This window comes from Furipterus horrens, unplaced genomic scaffold (assembly GCF_987537825.1).
Source record: "Furipterus horrens unplaced genomic scaffold, mFurHor1.1.pri manual_scaffold_10, whole genome shotgun sequence".
NCBI classification, from domain to species: Eukaryota; Metazoa; Chordata; class Mammalia; order Chiroptera; family Furipteridae; genus Furipterus; species Furipterus horrens.
Window position 1 is genome coordinate 97,158,949 of NW_028327180.1, and position 21,303 is coordinate 97,180,251.

The 21,303-nt window shown below is 41.6% G+C and overlaps 1 protein-coding gene across 1 annotated transcript in view; it reads left to right on the plus strand.

Moving 5' to 3' along the window:
* The window catches only part of RANBP17 (RAN binding protein 17), a 223,965-nt gene that overhangs the window by 130,382 nt on the left and 72,280 nt on the right, over window positions 1-21,303 (plus strand). The window contains exons 15-16 of the mRNA XM_090288573.1: window positions 12,090-12,163; window positions 13,032-13,112. Of these exons, the coding sequence (XP_090144699.1) occupies window positions 12,090-12,163; window positions 13,032-13,112 (155 nt within the window). The remainder of the gene's footprint in view (window positions 1-12,089; window positions 12,164-13,031; window positions 13,113-21,303) is intronic.

Below are 21,303 nucleotides of genomic sequence, written 5' to 3' on the forward strand. Positions count from 1 at the left end.
CACTGAAACTTATCTTTCCTTCTCAAAAAAGGCTTTAAAATATGAGCATTTCTATTAGACCATTTGTGGCAACATACTTGCTGATGAAAGATTGTATTTACCATTTTGAATTGCTATTGAAAATAATTGCCTCTACAAAAGGAAACATCTGTACGATAGTGCATGGTTAAAGCTGCCATCAATTTTTAACATTTGAGGGTTGAGCTATGACCTTTTATGATGACTGTGAACAGTAACTGCCTCCATTAGCCATAAGTTTTGTTTCTTTATTTTAGTAGATGGCCTAGACTGTAAATATTAGGGAATCTAAAATAAATCAACATATTATCCTAAGGATACAAAATGTAAGAGCTATTTGCGGTTGGGAACCTTTGACAGATAGTTCGGATGGAGCAGATGATTGCCTGCCTGGTGTATCTGGTCTCCATCGCTGTGCCTGCAGGCATTTCAGTGCTATGGTTGTATATATTGATGTCAGGGTTAGTACTGAGTGGCTAGCAGTGACAGATGTCTATAATTACAGGCAATGCTTCCAGTATTTCTGAAAAGCCAGCCTATGTTGAACAATTATCTTATTTCTGCCTTGCCAAAGAGCATGTTCCAATTGCTAGTATTAGCATTGGTGAATAGAACGCTTCCTCTGCTGCCTTGGGACAAATGTGGGCAAAGCACTCGGTTACAAAACACAAATGCAAACAATTTTTTCAACGTTTGAATTAGTTAAGTTCAGTGTTTTCCTAATTTTTATCTCCCAGAATGTTTCTGTTGAAGGAATATTGAAATATAAAAGCACATTTGGCAAACTTATTGGGATTTTGTTTTCCCCTCGGCCTGAGTGGCTCCCTTGCTGTACTGAGTAGATGCGTTTAAGCGAAGTTGGCTTTGAAACAACTTTCTCCAGTGGGAATTACATTTTCTGATGTGATTCCCATTACTAAATTGGAAATGCATTTCGATAGATAATCTCTCACACCTTTTGATGAGGGCAACTGTAAAATGATAGACAATACTGAAACGTGGCTAGCACCTTAATCCACTGATGGCTCGACGTCTGCTGAGAATTGTACTTTTCAATTCCCATTTTAACCCTTTCTTCTTAGTCTTTGGTCACTTATTTCTTCTTCTGATTAATTTTTAATTTTCCAATTACAGTTGACGTTCAATATCACATTAGTTTCACGTGAACCTTCAATCACTTGTTTTTTCTTATCTCCACGTGTTCGTGACCACTCTCTTGCATGCCTCCTCTTGGTCTGCTTTCCTCACTCGTTTGACATGTTCGTGCCCGATAATCCCAGTTCTCAGCCATCCTTTCCCCGCTCCCCTGCGTTTGAGAGACGAGGGCTGTGGTAGCTCCCTGCCCGGCAGGTGCTGCTGCCTTAGCCAAAAGTCTCAGACCCGAGCACTCACTCCTGAAGCTCCCGGAGTTCAGGGCACTGGGTGTTGAAGCATTGTCCAGGCTGTAACTTATGAAGCCTGTATTTTCAGGTAATGTAGAATGAGAAATGCCTAGGGAATGTCATTTGAGAATGTTTTGTCTTCACTTTAATTTAATCTGTATTGGGTTTCTACTTTGGTCTTGACCATTTTGTGCAGTTATTCATTACGTTTCTTATTTAGTCTTCTCAGCAATATTCTACTTAGTAGGTGTGTTATCTTCATTTTACAGAATATGAAATAGATTTCAGGAAGGTTATAAACTTGTTTAGAGGCAGGCCCTGTTTTTGACCATATCATTTTTCTCTCAACCCAAGTTTGCTTTCCACTGGATCACATTGCCTCTGAATGCATTTAGGCATGAACCCAGGCACGATCAGTTTCAAGTGTAATGTTTGAAAAGACCCGCATCTTAAGTTTCATCCCCACATTTGCTACTTTACTCCCCAAGGAAAAAACTTATCGCTACAGCCACATATTGGACCTCTAGTCCTGATTAGCCATCAGCCACAAGAGGACGAAGCTGGATCCTAGATATTTGATATAATCCATCTCACCACAGGAAAAGCAACTCAGCCCATCATCTAGCGTCAGAGATCAATACTATATTTATATCTGAAAGGCATTTCATTTCTGTTCTTACTGAGCCTATCACACAAAATTGAGGTAACTTTGGTTAATAGCATTATGTAAGTTTCAGGTGTACAACATAATTCTAGCTAGTTTTCACCCAATACCATATATTTGATCCTTTACCAAAAACTCTTGATAATTTTAAACTAGTGGTACTCTGAAACCCCTTGTCTGTGTACATTAATTTAGCAAAGAAAACTTAGAGAATTGGGTGGACTCGTTGATCTGAGTTCAGGAGACTGATAACTTGTTGGAGACAGGAATGTCCATCACCTAGTTACCCAGTAGGGTGAGAACTTACCCAGGAAATAGGAGGTTGAGGGCTTTAAAATTGGGAACTCAGGTGATGCAAATGAGCCCTTGAGACAAGACATCACCTGCAGTGTTTCTCTCCAGTCACTTCACGTGTTCCTCCTCCTAGAAAATGGAAGTTAGAGGGAGAAGATAGGAGATGGGGAGCTAAGCTATCTTTCACTCACTCTTCTTTAACCATTACTAAAGCTGCTCATATGCCAACGTAGAGCATAGATTTATAGTCTAGCATCTAGTCAGACAAAGCACAAACAAAAGAGACTGTCATCAGGGGGCATGCCTCCTAGTCTTGATGTCAGACTAATGTTTGATTATATATTATTTAATAATAATAACAGCCATTTCCTGACCACTATTCTGATGGCTAATAGCTAATGTTTATTTGGTGCTTACTGTGTGCTAGAAACTTCCCAGGCGTTTCTGCCCCTGCACTGCCAGTGCTGTGTATAGTATAGCACGTGATGGCAGTAATAATAATAGCTAGCGTGGAAACGTTACTGTGTGCGAGGCCGGAGTGCTTTGCGTAAATTAACTACTTTAATCCTCTCAAAGGTTCTGTACATTAGGTCCTACTCTCGTTGAGAAAACTAAGGTTTAGAGGGAAAGGAACTTGGTCAACATGACTCAGTAAGTGGTAGACCCCAACTCGTCTTGGCCTTCAGAATCCATCCTTAACCACTTCACTAGACTACCTCCTAGTTTGTGAGATGACTCGTTGTGATAATATTCCATTGTACCGGGGAAGAACTGAGGTTCTGAGAGGCTAATTAATTTTAACCAGGATTATAGAGTTAATGTATTAAATAAAAATGTTTATTCGGTGCCTGTTTAACCAGGCATTTGCTGGGCTAGCAGGCAGCCGAGTCTTGCTCTAAACCGTGCATTGCACAGCACGTGCATTCCGGTCTCCTCCTAGTTTGAAGTTATCTAAGACAGATACTCAATTAACTTGCTCATTTCTCTCTTCTTACTGAGAGAAGAATATGCTTCCTTGGCAACTGTGTCCACCAGTTGGGTTTTTGCATATATTATAGTGAATTTTCAACAGAGAATTCTTCACTAGGAAGGCTAGGCTGGAGGCAGCACTAGCCTATTTCCACAGACACGGCCTGCTCAGGGAAACCAGATACTAGTGTCTGAGGGCTTTAATGGGCCATCTGAAGGGGAACTCTGGTCCACTGCCTTTGGGTAAGTTCACGTTGTCACTAACCAGGCTAGTGTGAGAGACAGAGGCGAAGGTACAAAGGACTATGGGAGCAAGGTCTTTGAGTAAAATCTGAGACTATTACAAGAAAAAAGAAACTAGCTGATTTGACAAGGTAGCAAGAATAATGATGGTGTCATTGACACCCCGTTTATCACCTGCGCCACTGCTCCTCTCCTGCTCTTCCCAGAGGGACAGAGTTGAGGTCTCTTAGGAGAAAGGTACAAACGTTATTCGAGATGTAGAGAGTGGGACATGTTTCCGGGTGGCGATGTGGAGCCAGAAAAGAGAATAATATTCTTAGGAGAGCTGTATGAATAAAATAAAGACCGAGTGAAGATCTCAGCACCCATTGCAACTGTAAGCTGGGGTGCCCTCAGAGGGCCGGGGAAGCGTACGTGAGGAACTTGATGAAGTGGTGGAAGACGCGGCGTGGCTCGCCTACCCTCTGAATGACTACAGAGATGAGCCCCGTTTATGAAAGACCTGTGTTCACCCATGAGAAGGTGACTCGGCCTCCTTAAGTCAGGAGCCCCGCCGGCGGTACTTGCATAATTAGAGTACCTCCTGGGAGGCCATAGTGCTTACAGAGTCTTTTTAAAAGTTCCGTCAGCATTATTTATAATGCGTTCCTTTGTAGGGCTGTCATTTAATTATTGGATTCTAGAAATATTCCCTGGAATCTGTATAACCGCATCCAGGCTCCGAGCAACACTTCACCAGGCCTCTGCTCATGGCCTCCAGAATCAAATCTAAGGCCCAGGAATATTTTAAGCGACAGCCACAAAGATCCCGAGCCACACTCTCCCTGTATCTGAAGTTGGGAAGGCCTTCTGCTCTTCCCGTACCTGTGACACCGGGGAGCAAGTCCCTAAACACTGTGCTTTCTAGGTTGTACGCCTGAGGAGTGATGTGTCCAGAGGTCCAGAGAAGGCTTGGAAAGTAGTTAAGGTGAGTTGGGTGCTGGTCGTTGTGGTGGGTCACCAGTCCTTACACTTGTCCCACCACAGCCCCAGATGCTCAGTCCTGAGCTAGGCGCATGCCCACGCTCAGTGATGTCTGGAGGGCTGCGTTGTCTGGGGTCCCTTTCTCACGCAGTATGTAACGCAGCATCGTGGCTGTTCTATAACCAAATGTCCCCTGGTCAGCTCATGAGCGGTGTTAGCTGCCAGGACTGTTTTGTGCACTTGCGTAGTGTGAAAGCAACCTCCGTTTCTGCATCAAAACATTTCTGAAGCAGCCAGTTCCAACCAGTTATTCATACCTGAGAGGAGAAAGTTTTATCTGGCGTCTGTTACTGAACAGTGTGTAGTGCACATGCCTCCCATGTGCCAGAAAGTTGCTGGCTGACACCTCTGAGGAGTCCGGGGCATCAGCGTAAACAAAATCTTGTATTTCCTGATTTCCGCCACCATCACCCGCTCACCAGCCTCAGCCAGCATCAGCGTCTTTGCTCCAAGATCTAATCATGCCATCTTGTAAATTCACTCTTGCAAAAAATTGTAAACAAAATGCCTGAAATGCCCCCGGAAGTCATGGTCTCAAAACCTTCACCAAGATTTCAAGCCTTCTTCCAACAGCCTGTGCCGTAGCCATGGTTAGCTTCCTCTTGTATGATCTCGGGGAGATAATATGTTTACCCGGGGCCTGACCACGGCGTCAGCCACAGAAGACTGGTTTAACAGAAGCTTGGCAACCCCGACACGGAGCGCGTTGGCAGCCAGCGGGAGCAAAGCTGTGTCAGGACAAATGTGCGCTGCCGGCGTCCTCCAGTTGGCTTTCAGCTGGGAGCACCGCGGGCGTCCTTCTGTGGGCTGCGCTCCTGTGACCAGTAACGGGTGCCCTCGGCCCCGGGTCCCTCTTGGCTAGCGAAGGCCTGTCGGGAGACATTAGGTTCATGCTGCTGGAGATCCTTAGTCAGAGGCTCCCTGAAGGAAAACGGGGCACACAGCCAGCCTCTGTTGAACAGGTGGTAGTTAGACCTTAGATCTGGCCGGGGGTGGGAGGGCACGGACCTCTCCAGAATGGCCAGGATTGCTGGTTTTCACACTGTACCTGTATTCCACTTTCTAATAAATGATTGTTTAGACACTAATCCCAAAATATTGCTGGCAGCATCTGGAGCCCTTCCTCAGCAGTCTGGATCTGGGCCCAGGTTAGGAATGGAAACCCCACTGGGGTGCAAGCAAAAGAGGAAGCATGTTCTTAGCCACGCCTGAGTGGAGGCCCCCGCTGGGCCGGGGATTATCGCAGGCAGCAGGCAGCCCCGCACCCCAGCCTGCTGAGTCCGCGCGCTGTGCCACAGGATGCGGGGCGCAGGCCCCGGGAGGCTGGAGGGGCGGCTCCGAGGCTCCTCACACAACAGCTCATTCAAGCAGAGCGGCGACGCCTCTTAAGAGATTTGTTAGGTGCGTGTCCCCTCAGCAAGATGGCCACCCCAGCCGGTGGGTTCAGATATCCCAGCTGACAGAAGCACTTCACACTTGTATTTATGTTATACTCCCACGGCCCGCTTTCCCCATCTGACGCCATTCTGAATAAAGCAGGCAGACCCCTAAGCGTTTGCCACTTGGCTTCAACATATATGACGGCTTTAAAATGAAATCCTGGCAAAAGATTCTTTTACTTATAATTCTGGTCCTGTATTTTGTGATGTTATGTTAGATGATATGGAAAAATTGGTCAGCTGAGATTGATGTGGATCTTTTCAGGATCACTAAGGCTGTGTGTTTCGTAGGCAGCAGCGGTGTTTGTACCATTGATTCTCTTGATGTGGTCATAACTTAATTGTGATTATCGTGTTTTATTCTGCTTCAGATGTTAATGAAAGCTCAGTGCCGTTAGTTCCAAGCCGTTTACATCTCAGTTATTAAATGCTCTGTTCCCTCTTAGCCCTCTCCTTCCCCTCCCGCCCTTACAGAAATGGGTCTTTCTTAGAGGCACTGGAAGCCTGAGACGGAAAAAGTGGGAACTGGTTTCTTACTCATAACAAATGAGTTCTCACTCAGTAGCAAAATGCTTTCCTAAGGAATGTTAATTCTTTCATTACATTGGGTCCTTTCTGGTGACAGGTTTTGCCAAATTGCAACCAGTTAAAAAAATCTTGATTGATAAGTCATTTCAATCGATTGAAATAATACTTTAAAATTCACTACAATTGGTTGTTTTGTTTCGTTTGTTTTTTTGTGTGTGGTATCAGTTTTGTATTATCGTATGTGAATTTATGAGGATAAATTGGTTCAGGAAAATGTATCATCTGACGGCAGAATACTTTGCTGTTGATTTTCACAGCACTGCTAATTTTCTGCACGGAGCCTGCTTACAAAAGCTCTCTGAGAACATTTGTAGAAGGCCTGAGGGTATTAACTTACTGTAATTTTCTGAAGATTCATTATCCAAAATCTTAATTCATTATAACAACTCTTATGAAAACCTGCAGAACCAGTTTTTCTCTTTTATTTTCTTATTTGCACAGAATGAGCGATTCATTGTTCTTTTTAATTTGTTCCATGTGGTGCTTTTGAGTACGTTTCACAGAGGGCTGTTATTGGATTTCTGTGACTGTCATTATGCACGCATACAACCTTTAGGAGCTAATATTCTGGGCTTCCCAGTTCTGTAATCTACTTCAAGTTTAAGGATTGACATAATTAGTTTCTTCAAAGTTATAACCAGAATGTTAGAGACAACACTGCAGATACTCGAGACCTAGGATTAGGATTGGAAAAAAGAAAGCAATTTTAAAATGCTCACAGCACATGCTTTTATTCTTTATTAAGTTAAATTTACAACTCAAACTCTTATTGCTATTTGTGTCCTTATTCCCTTGTCTAGTGTTCTTATCTCATCTGCTTTGTTTTTAAAAACCAGATATAAAGTCATTTAAGCCACAAGCAAGGTCTGCCACTGGTTAGCTGGGAAGGAGGAGAGGCCCGGGTCATTGAAGCATTGTATACATGTCCACACACTCTTTTCTGGAAGTGAAAATAACCTTCATATAAAGTGAATAAGAAAACAAACATGTTAAAACCATTTTTTAGGAACATGACTTCTCAAATCAGCAATAATTATAATTTCTTACATTTCTAAAAACTTTCTATATCTCAACTGGAGAGACGGATGGCTGGTTAAAATGGGCAATTTTCCTAGCTTCTCAGGTAATAACTGTTTAGAAGTGGATAGAATTTGGTTTTGTATCCTGAAACTTTGAAGCTTTATACCTTTCATAAATGCCATTTCTGACTGGATCAGCGTGTGCTGACTGGGTATGTATGTGAAGATTTCAGAGTTAACAGGCATTTTAAAGTTTTGTTTGTTTTGACCCTCTTTGTGCCATGTCAAAATTTTCAAGGTAAGCACCTTCTTATCTTTCCGTGACTTTTTATGTAACAGGCCTTTCTCGGAAAGGTATTAGCGGACAGCTTCAGCACCTACTGTGAGAAAAGGTTCATGGTAAGGAGCAGGAAGGGAAGCCACATTTGTGAAGTGATAACTGAAGGCCGGGCTGTGTGTTGGGTATCATCATTTATTTTTCCCAAAAGCCCATCCAGTAGGTGCGTTAGTATCATCATTCCTGCCTTACACGTAGGAAACCAAGACGGAGAGATTTTACGTGACCCCAGTTAATGGTAGACCCAGAACGCAGATGCAGGTGTCTTCGGGTCCAGCACCCGTGCTTTTTCTTCGTTGCTAAGTTGTCTGAGACGGTGCTATAAGTACTTCTGGAGGTGTCAAGAGGAATAGACATTTTCCCTGCCCTCAGGCAACGCGTGCTTGAAATACTGGAGGGAATAGTAGAGCATGTGTTTGAAACAGTGGAGAAAAATGAATTTTCCATATTCCCATGGAAAATGAATTCTAAAACTAGATCATATTCTATTATGTGATACGAGAAGTAAGTGCCACGAACAGGCTGGGACAATGGGTGCTCTGAGTATTCAGAAGAGAGCTCTTCTTCCTGAATCTACAGGAGGCGCTTCTTCCACAAATACTGATTAAGCATTAAAACCACATCTTTTTAAATAACAAAATTTTACCAGTGGTTGCCTCTGGTGAATGGAATTTGGGGTGTATTATTTTTAGGAAAAGGTTCTCGAAAAGAACCTTATGCGAGTTGTTTTCCTTCTGTTAAAAATTTTGAATGACATGGAATCAGCCAATATTGACACGTTAACATTCTATCATTTTTAGTCATTTTACCTTTATTAAGTATTGGGCATGCGAGAGAAAAGACAGCATCGTGTGTGCCCACAGGGAGCTTGTAGCTGGACAGAGAAACACAGGCATATTGACCAAGGAAGAGAGGGGGGCCCACCCAGGCTGACAGGCAGAAGCAAGGTCGCGCGTGTGCATCTCCGATTCCGTGAAACACAGAACCGAAAGGATAGCGTTTGTTCTGCTGCGTTGTGTCCTTCAGAGAAAGGTGGACAATACCATGGGCTGAGTCTCATTTCTTAGATTGTTGCTCATTTTTCACTGTGATCAAATTATCTCAATTAATTCTAAAACAGAAGATGAGGCGTCTGTGACCAAGCGTGAGTTTTTACGTTGCCTTGCGTCCCCGTGCCAACCTCTGTGCCCTTTCTTAAAATGAATATCATGATGTAGTTTCTTCTGGCTGTCATAAAAATTATTTTGGGTCAAATAATAGAAGTTTTAGATGATGTCAAAACCCAACCCCTAAATATTGTGTTAGAATTTTTCTCTGTAGAGAACTTTCTTTCTCTTGATTTATGGTAAACAATTTTATGGGACTTCTCTCACTGGACACATAACTTCCCACCCCCAAATTATGTGTGTCTGTGGCATAATGAAATTCCAAATGTTTAAAGACGTTTTCATATTATCTGTGTGTTCTCTGAATGATAAGGTGCCTTGGAAAATGTGAGTCAGTCTTTTAAAAGAAATGCAGTAATCATACATTGATTTTAAATGACCCTGTCACACATGAAAACAAATCAGATTGTTGCTCTTAATGAGCTTTTCAATTTACTATTCAGGAGATCAGATAAGTGGATTTAAGAGGTAATGATCCTGTTTAGTACTCAAGCTTGACTGTCAGATCCTAGTCGTGGAGAGAAATCCCCACGGAGAGAAGCGCTGACACACTTCTAGATGGGATCATGGGAATCAAAGCTAATGGATGATAAAAGGAACGGTGCGAGTTACCAGGATAATTGTGGATTGAAGCGCTGCCAGGTGTCAATGTTGACTGTTTTTCCTAGTGTTTGATTGGGTCAGATCGCGTGCTTTGAGAAACTGTGTTGACAGCAGAGAACAACAGACCCTCCTGTCTAGTTTTCTCCTTTCTTGAGTGCCAAGGACACAACAGAAAACTTCCTTGTACAAACTATTAATTTTAAAGGGTATTTTTTAATGTTAAAATATGTTAAATGTTTAAAATCACATTTTAGTGATTATATTTTTATTCACTGCAGCATGGGTAAAATCAAAATTAGATTAACCTTGAGTTTTGCCATTAAAAAAAAAGCATTCATAGGGCCTTGAAATTATAAAATTCGATTTTACAAAAATACAGCACAGTGTGGTGGGGGGTGGGGGTGGACACCCACTTACAGTGTGCGAGGCCCTGTGATGGAGGGACGCACCAGCCGCTGTAGGGACACCCAGGGGAGGGCAGCTCGCTGCTGGGAGGGGAGGAAGGTTCAGGGGAGAGAGGACTTGGGGATGGGAGTCAGGGGAAGAGGAGGAGGAAGGCCTGTTGCGGCGCAGTGAGAGCGCCTGAGCTCTCCGAGGTCGGGAATTGTGTGCGGGACCTCAGTGTTCCAGCCGCACGCCCTGTGGCTTCCGGTTGAGGGAAACGGTAGGTGAGAAGTAGGTAGGGTCGGGTTGTGAAGGGCCTTCCAAGCCGTGAGTCATATCACTGTCAGATTTTCCAAGGGACCCGATTCACTCCCGTGCAGAGAGAGCTTTTGGGTCACAGTGAGGTGGGGGACCTTCCCTTTCTACGTACCATTTGGAAGCCTTCGACGTGCCTGAAGGTTTCTGGTCATTGAGGATGAGTAGGAACGAACCTCCCTGGGTTCTCTCTCCCTAGTTTCCTCTTTTCCCCCCAAACATCGTACAGACACAGTGATGGCTTCAGTCTTATAAGAGGGGAAGGCCCCCTCTCATGAGCAGAGTCACTGAGAGCGTAACTGACGTGCTTTCTTGTGTGGCTCAGAAGTCAGCGCAGAAGGCAGCAGGAATTTGGATTCCCCGGCTTCCACCGCCACCCTGTGCTCCTTCTTTCCTCCTCTTGCCCTCTCTGCCGGCCCCCCCTTCCCCCACCTTTCTCCCCTTCTCTGGTGGACTCTATGGGCCCGAGGAGCTTTTGGTCATAGGACTTAGGTTGAAAGCCTGGAACACAAGCTTCTGGTTTGAATGGTGTTTAAAATCCCAATATGAGACCTGTGCAAGGAACAGGGTGCCCTGTGATTTCTTTCTCGCCTTCACGGCCTCTGCAGTATATCACGCTGTAGTTTACGTCTGAGAAACAAGGCAGAGAGTGGAAGCCAAGTTGCCATACCATAGGAAAGGGGCTGGTCGGGAGGAAGTGGGAAAACGTAATCACAGGGGATCAAACCGCAGAAGCGAAATCCCATACAGCAGGTCTCTGGCAGGGCTGACCTGGAATCACACCAGAGCATCGGGGAGTATGGATGGAGGTGTTAGCCCACCTCTCGGCTCTGCCAGGCTGTGAGGGAATATCCCATTGGCTGCTGGTGGCATTTTCCCAGCTGAGTGGGACATGTGTTTATCAGCTCAGCGTGGCTTGGGTTGGGACTGAAACACTGCACCCAAACTCTGCAACCAGCGCGCCCTAGTTGGAAGCTTAGCGGGTTCCCGGGCCCTGCCGTACTCAGCAGAGAACTCCTGAGCCTGGGATTTCGGTTTCAGTACGGACAGTAAGACCTACCTCTCTCTTTGGGGGAGCTTAATTGAGAGACAGTTGAGGAGACTTTCTCTAAATTCTTTAACTTTCACTTTTGGAATTGTTCTTTCTATAACTGCCTCACGAAAGCCCAAATTATTTGATGGTTAGCTGAAGACCGGAATAGATGGGGGCTTTGGAAGTGGTAGAGCCTTTGATCAAGGCCCTCGAGTTTCTAGCCCTTTACATGCGCCCTCCCGCCCTTCAGAAAGGGCTGAGTTACCGCTTTGCAAAAACGGTGTGCTGCAGTGTGCTGGGAGTGGAATCACGTGAGAGAGGGGGTTTCTTTGTACTGCAGAGTAAGAGAGGTGCTTGTGGAGAGCGACAGGAAGTGGGGACCACCGTAATAGCGCAACGGTTAAAAATAAGGAAGAGAGGTGCTTCCTGGAAGATAAAAGAGGTGAATTTTAAAATTATAAACATTATTAAAACTTCTTGATTTGCTCCCCCTATTGCTCCCGACTTTAGTGTGGATGCGACTACGCATTAAATCTTACATTTGTTCAGTTCGATACTTTTGAAAGTCTATGTTAATGATAAAGCTTTTCACAATTACATGTCTTCATGCAGGTCTATGCCCGTATGTCAGAAGTCTTAGGAATAACAGACGACAGCCATGTTCTAGAAACATTCATGACGAAAATGTGAGTTCCCGCCTCGGCTCTTGGATTTTTCTGTATTGCTGTTGCTGGTTTGAATCTGGTAGACCTTTTTGCTTTGTTTAAATCTTTTTGTAAATATTAATTTTCTTAATGAAAGGCTTTAAAAGTCAGGCTTTAATTCTTAGAATGGTAGCGTGGTTTTTCATTAAAACGTAATTTCTCAAATTTAAAGTTCACCATCCAGAAGACATTGTTATTTGTCAGGGTCTCCATACACCTGCATCAAAGCATGGCTTTAGAAAGTTCACATAGTTCGACTCTTCCAGTCACTTGGACACTTTTTTTTTTTTTAATTAAAAAGAAGATGCCCAATTTTGAAGACCAAATAAGAGATTATTGAAAATTGGACTCATTGAGAACGGTTTGATTGCCGTGAGACAGGGCATTCCGTGACTCCCAACAGGAACCTGTGGCTATCAGAGACATACTCACGGAAACTGAATTATCCTGACAATATAGCAGAGTTCACTAGGCTCTCGTCACAGACATTACTTTGTACACTTGACCTGCAGTGACATCCCTCCACGTGGCATCCCCCTGTATCTGTGTAACACGTAATGTCGCTTACAAAGAGAAAAGCTAGATAAACAGTCCCGATCATAAGAAGGGAGTTTGGAGCCACAAGTTGGGTGTTTTGTTTCTTGGTGGTAGCTGTGGACTCTGTCTGACTCCCTTTGTGACTCCTGCTGCGCTCCCAAGTGTGTCTGTTGTAGATACAGATTAGAAGATTCTCCATCGGTATTTTGTGATTTAGGTCTTCTAGCTTACATGGATGTTTGCGTATTTCCATGTTCTCCCTCTACAAGCCAGTACCTTACTTACAACTAAAAACTTCTTTTTTCATGTTTAGTGTTACAAACCTTAAATACTGGGGAAGATGTGAGCCTGTAATTTCAAGGACTCTTCAGTTCCTAAATGACCTTTCTGTTGGATATCCTTTTTACTATATGTCTGATGATTTATATAAACAACCAAACAAATGCATTCTATTGACTAGGTATTTTCCTTGTTTACAGTTTCTGCAAGCCTTTAATTTAGCCTTATCTGTAAATGCATGTTTTTGAAAGATTTATATTAGCTTCATACTGTATTATAAAGCACTTATTCAGAGTCACAGTGATTGTATGTGGACATATAGATTTCTAATTAACGTTCTGGTTTATACCCACCCAGGTTAATAAATTGTTAAGTAAGAAAGTATGAAACCACATGTTTGTTAGCCCGTGACTTCTCATAATTGTCAGGAAGTTCTTGTGTTAAGAGAAAGCATGTGACTAATTTTAAGAAGGTCAAAATGTTCTAAAAATACTACCTTATAAAAACTAAATTCCTAAGAGTAGATATATATTTAGTATTGTTCAATGGAAAAGTATTATTTTCATTAATTAAAAGGCACAAAGGAATAGGTAGAAAATTTTGAGTTTTTGAACACTTCTTTGATTATTGGCGCCACATAATTAACATGTTATTTACTCTAAATTGAGATTTCCCAGTACACATTAAATGTTTAGTTTTCTCTCATTAGCAGATCTTTGAAATCTAAAACTGGAATCATCTTTTCTTATTAGGTTATAATTGATAATACTATAATGTTTCTACCAAAGAGAGAGAAACATGTAGTTTGTTTTTTATATGTTATCTATCATATAGATAGATATAACTGAGAAAAATTAATGTTGGGTTAGTTAAACACTAAGATTAGCTGATATTTTAATATGAGATAACGTTCTGAAAATGGGTGGCATTGAAGAGAAATTTTTAATGGAGGTTCACTTCAGGAATATGTTTGTATTAGTTAACTTTAAAATTGTGTTCCTTGGCAAACCATAAAAGATTTCCAAAGTATTAGACACCCACTTTTGTGCTGGAATTTAATATGCAACTTTTTATTGGAAAATAATCGTCCTTGTCTGGCAAAATCCACCATGCAATATTTCTGTTAGTAGGTATAATGCAATAAAGTCAGGGAGGGCTATTTATCACTACAAATTTTGAGGATTTCAGGATTCTTTTTATTATTTTAATATATTTCTTTGATATTAAATCAGAAAAATGATAAATTACACCTGTCCAGGCTGTTTTTCCTTTTTACTGGAAAGTGATGTACAACCCAATTCCAGTGGTCATTTTGGCTTTTTAAGATATGTATTTTTTCTTATTAAAAAAAAAAAATACTGAACCTGTATTTTTAAAATAATAATGCTGAAATACTCTTTATTTCTAACATATGAAGTGGTTTATAAGTACTTCCTAGTATTGCCAACGCTGGCCTTTTCACAATGAATTAACTCTGAGAGCATATTATCTGGAAGGAAGCCTGTGTTATTTTATAGCACATATCTATTGTTTAGATTTACCCTGTTTTTTAGGTTGAAATTGAAATCTAATATCAAATTAATTTGATTTGTATTCTTTTTAGTATAATTTGCATAATGCCTAATTTATTTGTGTCTGCTATTAAGATCCTTTTCCTATCACCTTATATTTTGTGTATATTAGTTAATTCTAAAATTATAACCTTTTGTTTTATAAGCTTCCCATTGCTTTTGAGCACTTCCTGAAGTTAATAAAAAATCATATTTTCAGAAAACTTATTAGATAAAAGTTTAAAAGCTATAACATTTTAAACTAAGGGATATGAATGGTTTCAACGTGGGTACATTGATTTATATTTTTTAACAATTATTTCAGGTTTGCATATTTAGAAATATATATTAGCTCAATTTGATTTCAGTGCTCAGTTATTTGAATTATAAATCATTATGTCCCTTCTAGCTGATCAGTCATGAAATATCTTTGAATTCATTTACATAATGGAATATGTGAGTGGTGTATCTATTTCCGTGCAGTTGCTGGATACCCTAATGCATGTTTTGTTGTTTCCAATCGATTTCTTTATTATAATGTATTTTTTAAGTCCTGATTTTAAAGCAATACATTATTTCTGTGTTAAAAATAAGACGGCATTCTTTGGAAATAGAAACAGTTATGCAGAATAAAAATCATCAGTGATTGACCCCCTATTAATGTAAATCTTTTTATATATTAATATTTAAAATATATGTATTTAAAATATTAGTAACAAATGAAAAGCATGTTATATTACTGTAAAGTTTTTCAATGTTCCCTGTGACTTTATAATGCATTTTTTCAGATACTTTTGTTTTGCTTTTTTCTATTTTTATCTTCACAGTGAACCTTACTCGGTGTTTATGATCTTCAAAGTCAGTCTCTGAACTCTTGCCTTCTTGTAGCTGACCACTTGTTCGGCAGTTGAAATCCCCAAAGATTCTCATTTTCAGGACACGGGAAAAAGCCTGTGCTCACCTGCCCCCAGGCAGGAGTCTCCAACTTTAATAATCATCAGAATCACTAGAGCACTAGTTACAATACAAACTGCTGGCCCTTACCTCCACAATTTAGGTTAGGAGGTGTCAGGCTGAGCCCTGAGAATGTGCGTTTCATCGAGTCTCAGGTGATGCTGGTGGCTCAGGGACGATACTTGGAGAACTACCTAAGTCTAGTTCCCTAAAATGTCATGTGTGTGAGGAGGCTGCCGGAAGTCCCTGGATTCTCACTGGAGGGCGATCCTGTTGCATTTGACCCCAGGGTTTCTGTTTGCCAAATTCGAGGTTGTCCAAATGGTTAAGACTATTGTAATTTTAAAATCCAGAGACTTTTTTTGCAAGAAAGTGTATGTTTACATGGGGCATATAGAATCCATTTGGCAAATATATCTGGGTAACTTTTTAATATATTCTTTAAAAGTCCAAGACACAGTTCCAAGACTTCCAGATTCCACGCAGGTTTTCTAATATGCACAGAGTTGGAATGGCTGTGTCCTGGGGCAGCCCTCCACCGGCAGGTTCAGGGGGCCACCTCGTTTCTGGAATGCTTTCCAGTCAGGAATTCAAGTTTCTTTCTAACTGGCAGAAGGATGAGATTGCTCAAATGAGTATAACAAGGCAGCTGCTGGGAAAACTGGAGAAAATCAGGGCCATACAGGGCAATAAAATATAGCCTTATGTTCAGTGCCGAGAAAGGGAAGAGGGGGTTACATTTCATCCGAAATTTTGTTTGTTTATTAATTATTATTTCTAGTTTCATTGTCCTTTGAAAAATAATTGATGAATATTTCTACTGCAGTTTGTAATGAGAAAGGGCTTTTATTTTCCGTTAGGCCCTCTGTTGGTTGTTGCCCTTACTACATCATCCTCAAAGATTGAAGAAAACCCAAAAGTATCTTTAGCTTTTTACAGCAGAGCCCATAAAAGAGTTCTACGTTAATTCATGAAATTAGCCAAAGTCATTTCTACCCTGCTGTTACTGTTCACTTCACAGTTCTTGAGATTAATAACTTGTCCCTGTTATTCCAAGGCCACCTACATAATTGGCAGGGCCCCGTACAAAGTGAACGGGTGGGGGGCCTTGTCCCCAAGGTACTGAGAATTTCAAGACCCCCACAGCAGAGCGCTGAGCCCAGCACAAGACTCTGTGCAAGTTAAGTGTGGAGCCGGCCGGGCTACCCATTGTATTAAAAATAACTCCTTTTATGTGGCTTCAGACTAACTGTCCAAGACCTTGAGACTGTCCCCTTACTTCCTGTACACCTGGATTTAGTGAATATAATTTCTCTTCGCCTGCATCATGGATCTATTTATCTATTAGTTTATTTCGAAGCTGTTCATTTTTGCCAGCTTGGGAGTCTTGTTTCCTGTTCAAGCTACTTGATCACCCTGATGACTTTATTTTTCAACCCCAACCCTCTTCCAAGTTACTTTGTCTTTCTCTGCTCGCTGGGGTCAGTGCAATAGCTAGAACTGCATCCTTCTTTAAGTCTAACATTGAGTAAGAATAAAATAATGATTTTAAAACTTAATTTCGTACTCATCTTAATGATTTACTTTCTCCTACTGGCCCTCTCTCAATTGAACAGATACTAATTAAGCATTTGCCCAGTGCGGGGCAGGAGGACTGATGACACACAACCCTGCCTCCCCAGAATTGATCCTGACTCCAGACATCCTTTCCTGTATTTCTACTAAGAGCCCAGGGAACATTGTATTATTCACAGTTTCCTTTTTTTAAAATTTAACTTCAGTAAATTACATACTAAATTTCTGAAAATCTACCTACTAAACATATTGTGGATATGTGACATTTTGATGTGGTGGCTTTGAGGGAGCTCTTTTTATTCAAGGTCATTTAGACATAGCTTATATACAAGCCGTTAAGCATGCAAGTGATATGCAAACCAGGCATCCTTATCCTGCCGTGGATCTGCCCCCCACTGGGGTGACTCCTGAAGGGGGGCGCAGGTCAGGGAAGAAGAAAGGATAAGAAATGAAACAAAGGTCTAGAAGGAAATAAGGGTGCAGAATGGAAATAAAATCGTGTATGTTTGTTACAGGAAATATTCAGTAATAAACAGTAGTAATTCTGCTTTGGTGAAACAGTATTAAAATGTATTGCTTTATTTCAGTGAACACCACCATCTCCAGATGGTTTTGAGAATGTTAAATAAAACCAGTTTCTGCACGCATCCCTCAGGCATACTTCTATTAACATTTCTCATCAAAAGAAATGTTGGTTTATTTTTCTGTTTTCTGTCTCTATCATGCATGGCAAAGGCATCCCATAATTTATCTGCTCTACTTGTTTTTATACTACAATCACACGTGAGAATCCTTTCTACTCTTCTGTAGCCTGTTCATTCAGGCCTTCACTCAGTTCTTTAAATTCTTGCTTCACAAGATTACCTTCCTTGAGTATTGTTTTAATCTGATCATTTCTCTTCCCAAAAGCCCAGAATTACTTCTACTTGCTTCACAGGTCAAAGTAAAATTATTGATTTGAACTTGAGTCCTTTAACGGTACTTGACTTATTGAGTTCCCATAACTAATTTCTGATCCACCACTCAACCACAATTTGTACTTTATACTTTTCCTAGGGCCAAGGAAATTTATTTTCCTTCCCCTTGACACCTTTCATGGTCTTTCACTGAATCACCACATATGCGATTCTCCTCATTTGACCCATTGTAACTCAATTTGGTGTCTTTTTAAAAAAAGATTTTTTTCAGATCTTGCTGAAGACTTAGTAAAGCCATCTTGAAATAGTTGTAGTCCTTAGTAACTGTGTTGACCGAAAGAACATGAACAAATCATTTAATTTCTCTGAGGCTCAGTTTCTCCATCCGCAGAAAAGGAACATTATCTGTCTCTTAGGGTTTTGTATAAATTAAATAAAATAATAAGTATATAACAATATATTTGTGTTATCTAACAAAAATTAAGCACCTGGTGCTACTGACCATGTCATATAGTAGGTGTTTACTAAATTAAACCCTTCATTTTCATTCCTATCATCTTTAATTTTCTTAGTGTTCCTGAACACTTAGTTCTTATCTATATATCTGAGGATGAATATAATGTAGCTTGGTATTGGCTAGTCCTCCCTCTGATTAGGTTGTAAGTTATTAGAAATTAGGGCTATTTTTTTTTCCTCTAGGGTTTCAAACCTCACATAGTGGCCATTTGAACCTGTTGTTACCCCTCTTGTTAAATGACCAAGCCTTTAACTCATATTCTTCATAAGTGATTATTAGTATCCCTTAAGATGCTTCGTTTTGGTTATACCTATTTGGATTTTTTTTAGTCTAGTGTGGCTTATTAGCATAATCCTGTTTGTGAAATAGCTGAACTGATAGTTCAGTGATTATACTTTGTACCTATCATCTATCTACAGTAATTTCCGACATGTAATTTTCTTATTTGTGAACTTTCTTTTATCATTGGGGTCTAATTCTCTCTGCAAAAACTATTTATAAACATGTATGGCTTTAAAATTATTGCCTAGAGCAACACCATCATCCATCCTCTTGTGTTTGGTGGGTATCATGTATTTATTACACTATTCCTTTGATTCTCAAACAGAAATGTCTTCACGCTTTATCAGTAAATAAGATGTCTTGCAATCGATGGTATTTTAAAATACCTTTTCTTTCCTAGTAGCACATAAAGTAAATAATGTTTTTTATAATCAGTGATATCGTGGGTTTGATGAAATGCGGTAGATTCTCAGTGAAAGCTTGATCCCATGAACTGAAGTTGTCCTTGGCGCGGCCATGCCCGCCAGCTGCTCAGCTGAAGTGCGTGCTGCTCCTGTAATGTAAGCAACCAAGTTAATTCTCGGTTCAGTTGTCCTCCCTTTTAAAGGGTACAGATTTTCACAATTTTCAACCACCTTTAAGACACACCATTTTTTCAGCTTCTTCTTGCCTTTCTCCACTTAGCTATTGATAAGGCCATCTTCACTTTCCTCAGTATTGTCCTAACCACGTGGGTGCAGAAAGGGATTTTCTGGGAATTTTGTTCAGTGAGTTAGTATTAGCAAGACTATGGAGTTTTCTCAGTCCCAAGTGTGATGCGAGTTCATCAATGGATTGGTTCCCTCCTGAAAGAACAGTCTCCGCCTGCCTTCTGGGACCCGGTCCCAGCTTCAGTTGTATCAGAAGCTAATGATCTGTGTTGAGACCTTGGTCTCTTTAAAATCAAATGGATATGATGTAACCTAGTGAAAAGAGCTTAGACTTTACAGTCAGCCAGAGTTGCATCTGCTTCTTGGGTTTACCGTTCACATGTTCCATGTGTGCCCTTCACTGAATTCTCTTACTTATGCTTTAGGCTCCTACCCCGTTGCTGTTCAGCACCATTACTCCATTCTTCTGTTATGAGCTATTCAGAACGTCGCCCAATAAAATACTCCCACCACACAAATAAGGTGATGCCATTTATAAGAACCCTAGTCTCTTAGAGAAGAATTAAGATAAAAGTACAAAAGACCATAAAATGATTATCCGTTTGCCTTAAAAAAAAAAAAAAAAAAATTACAGATCCTCTTAAGGACCATGACTGGCTTTGAATTGAATTCCTATAAGGCAAGATAAATGTTCAGATGAACTCTCGTTTTTTTCTTTATTGAAAAATATTTATTCTTAATTATATTTTCCTTAGAATGTAATTAAAAGGCACTGAGGCAGGCCTTGGTACAAAGTGCACAGATGCAGTCCTGCAGAAAATGTGGCTTCGGCAGATGAGAGTCTTCCTGGGAACGTTCTGTTTATTGCTACCATAAATATTCTGTTGTCAAAACATGACTTGCTGTTTATTAGCAGCACTGACAGGAAGATTCCTATTAATGGCAGCATTCTTATCACCCATAGACCCTGTCACTTATAACTTTGCAATTCTAAGAGAATCGCATTTGGTAATTACTTAAGGTACTTCGTAGTTTATGGATCCCGCCCTGTTTAACCGAGTGACATGTGAGCGGCACTTCTGCTCGGTGATTTACACCGGGAGAAATCATCGCATCTGCATCTTTGTGGGCAGGGAAAGGCCTGCCACCTGTCAGCCCCGATCCTGTTGCCCTTCAGCCCGCCAGCAGCACGCAGGTCATCGGCGCCCACGGGGCCCCGGGCAGGGAGGGAAGCGCACAGATGCGACCCCTGTCCCTAGAAAGCTCACAGTCAGACGTGCAGGTGAGCCAGGCGTGCTTGACCCATACGCAGCTGGAGCGGTGGCCTTCAAGGCCGAAGGACTGAGTCTAAATCCTACTGATTGTTTCCTCATCTGAAAAATGGAAGTGACCCTCCCTGTCTCGTGGGACCATGAGAATCAGCCTGGCAAGCGGTAAACATTCTGTAAATGTAAAGCACTGCACCCTGTGTCCTCCCCGGTTTGTAAGGGACAAAGACATCTCCATCCTCTGATCCTCACAACCATTCTGTGAGATAGAGAGCTCGGGGGCAGGGTTCCCCCTCATTTGCTGGAGAGGGAGACTCAGGCTCAGAGCAGCGGGGGACAGTGGTGCTCAGACCCCGCCCTCCGACTGAGTGGTTTCCTGACCTGTGTTCCCGCGTGTTTGCTCCTCTCTTCCACCCCACCTGAGGGACTGCAATGGCGAGGGAGACCTCAGCGCCCCTGGACAGAGGCAGCCGACAGGCTTCTGGCTTGGGGATGACGGGAGGGCCCGGTGTTTGCACTGGAGCACGCGTGGGGCCGGAGGGGGCCGTTATACCCAGTGGGAAGGGCGTGCGTGAGTGTGAGGAGCGGCCGAG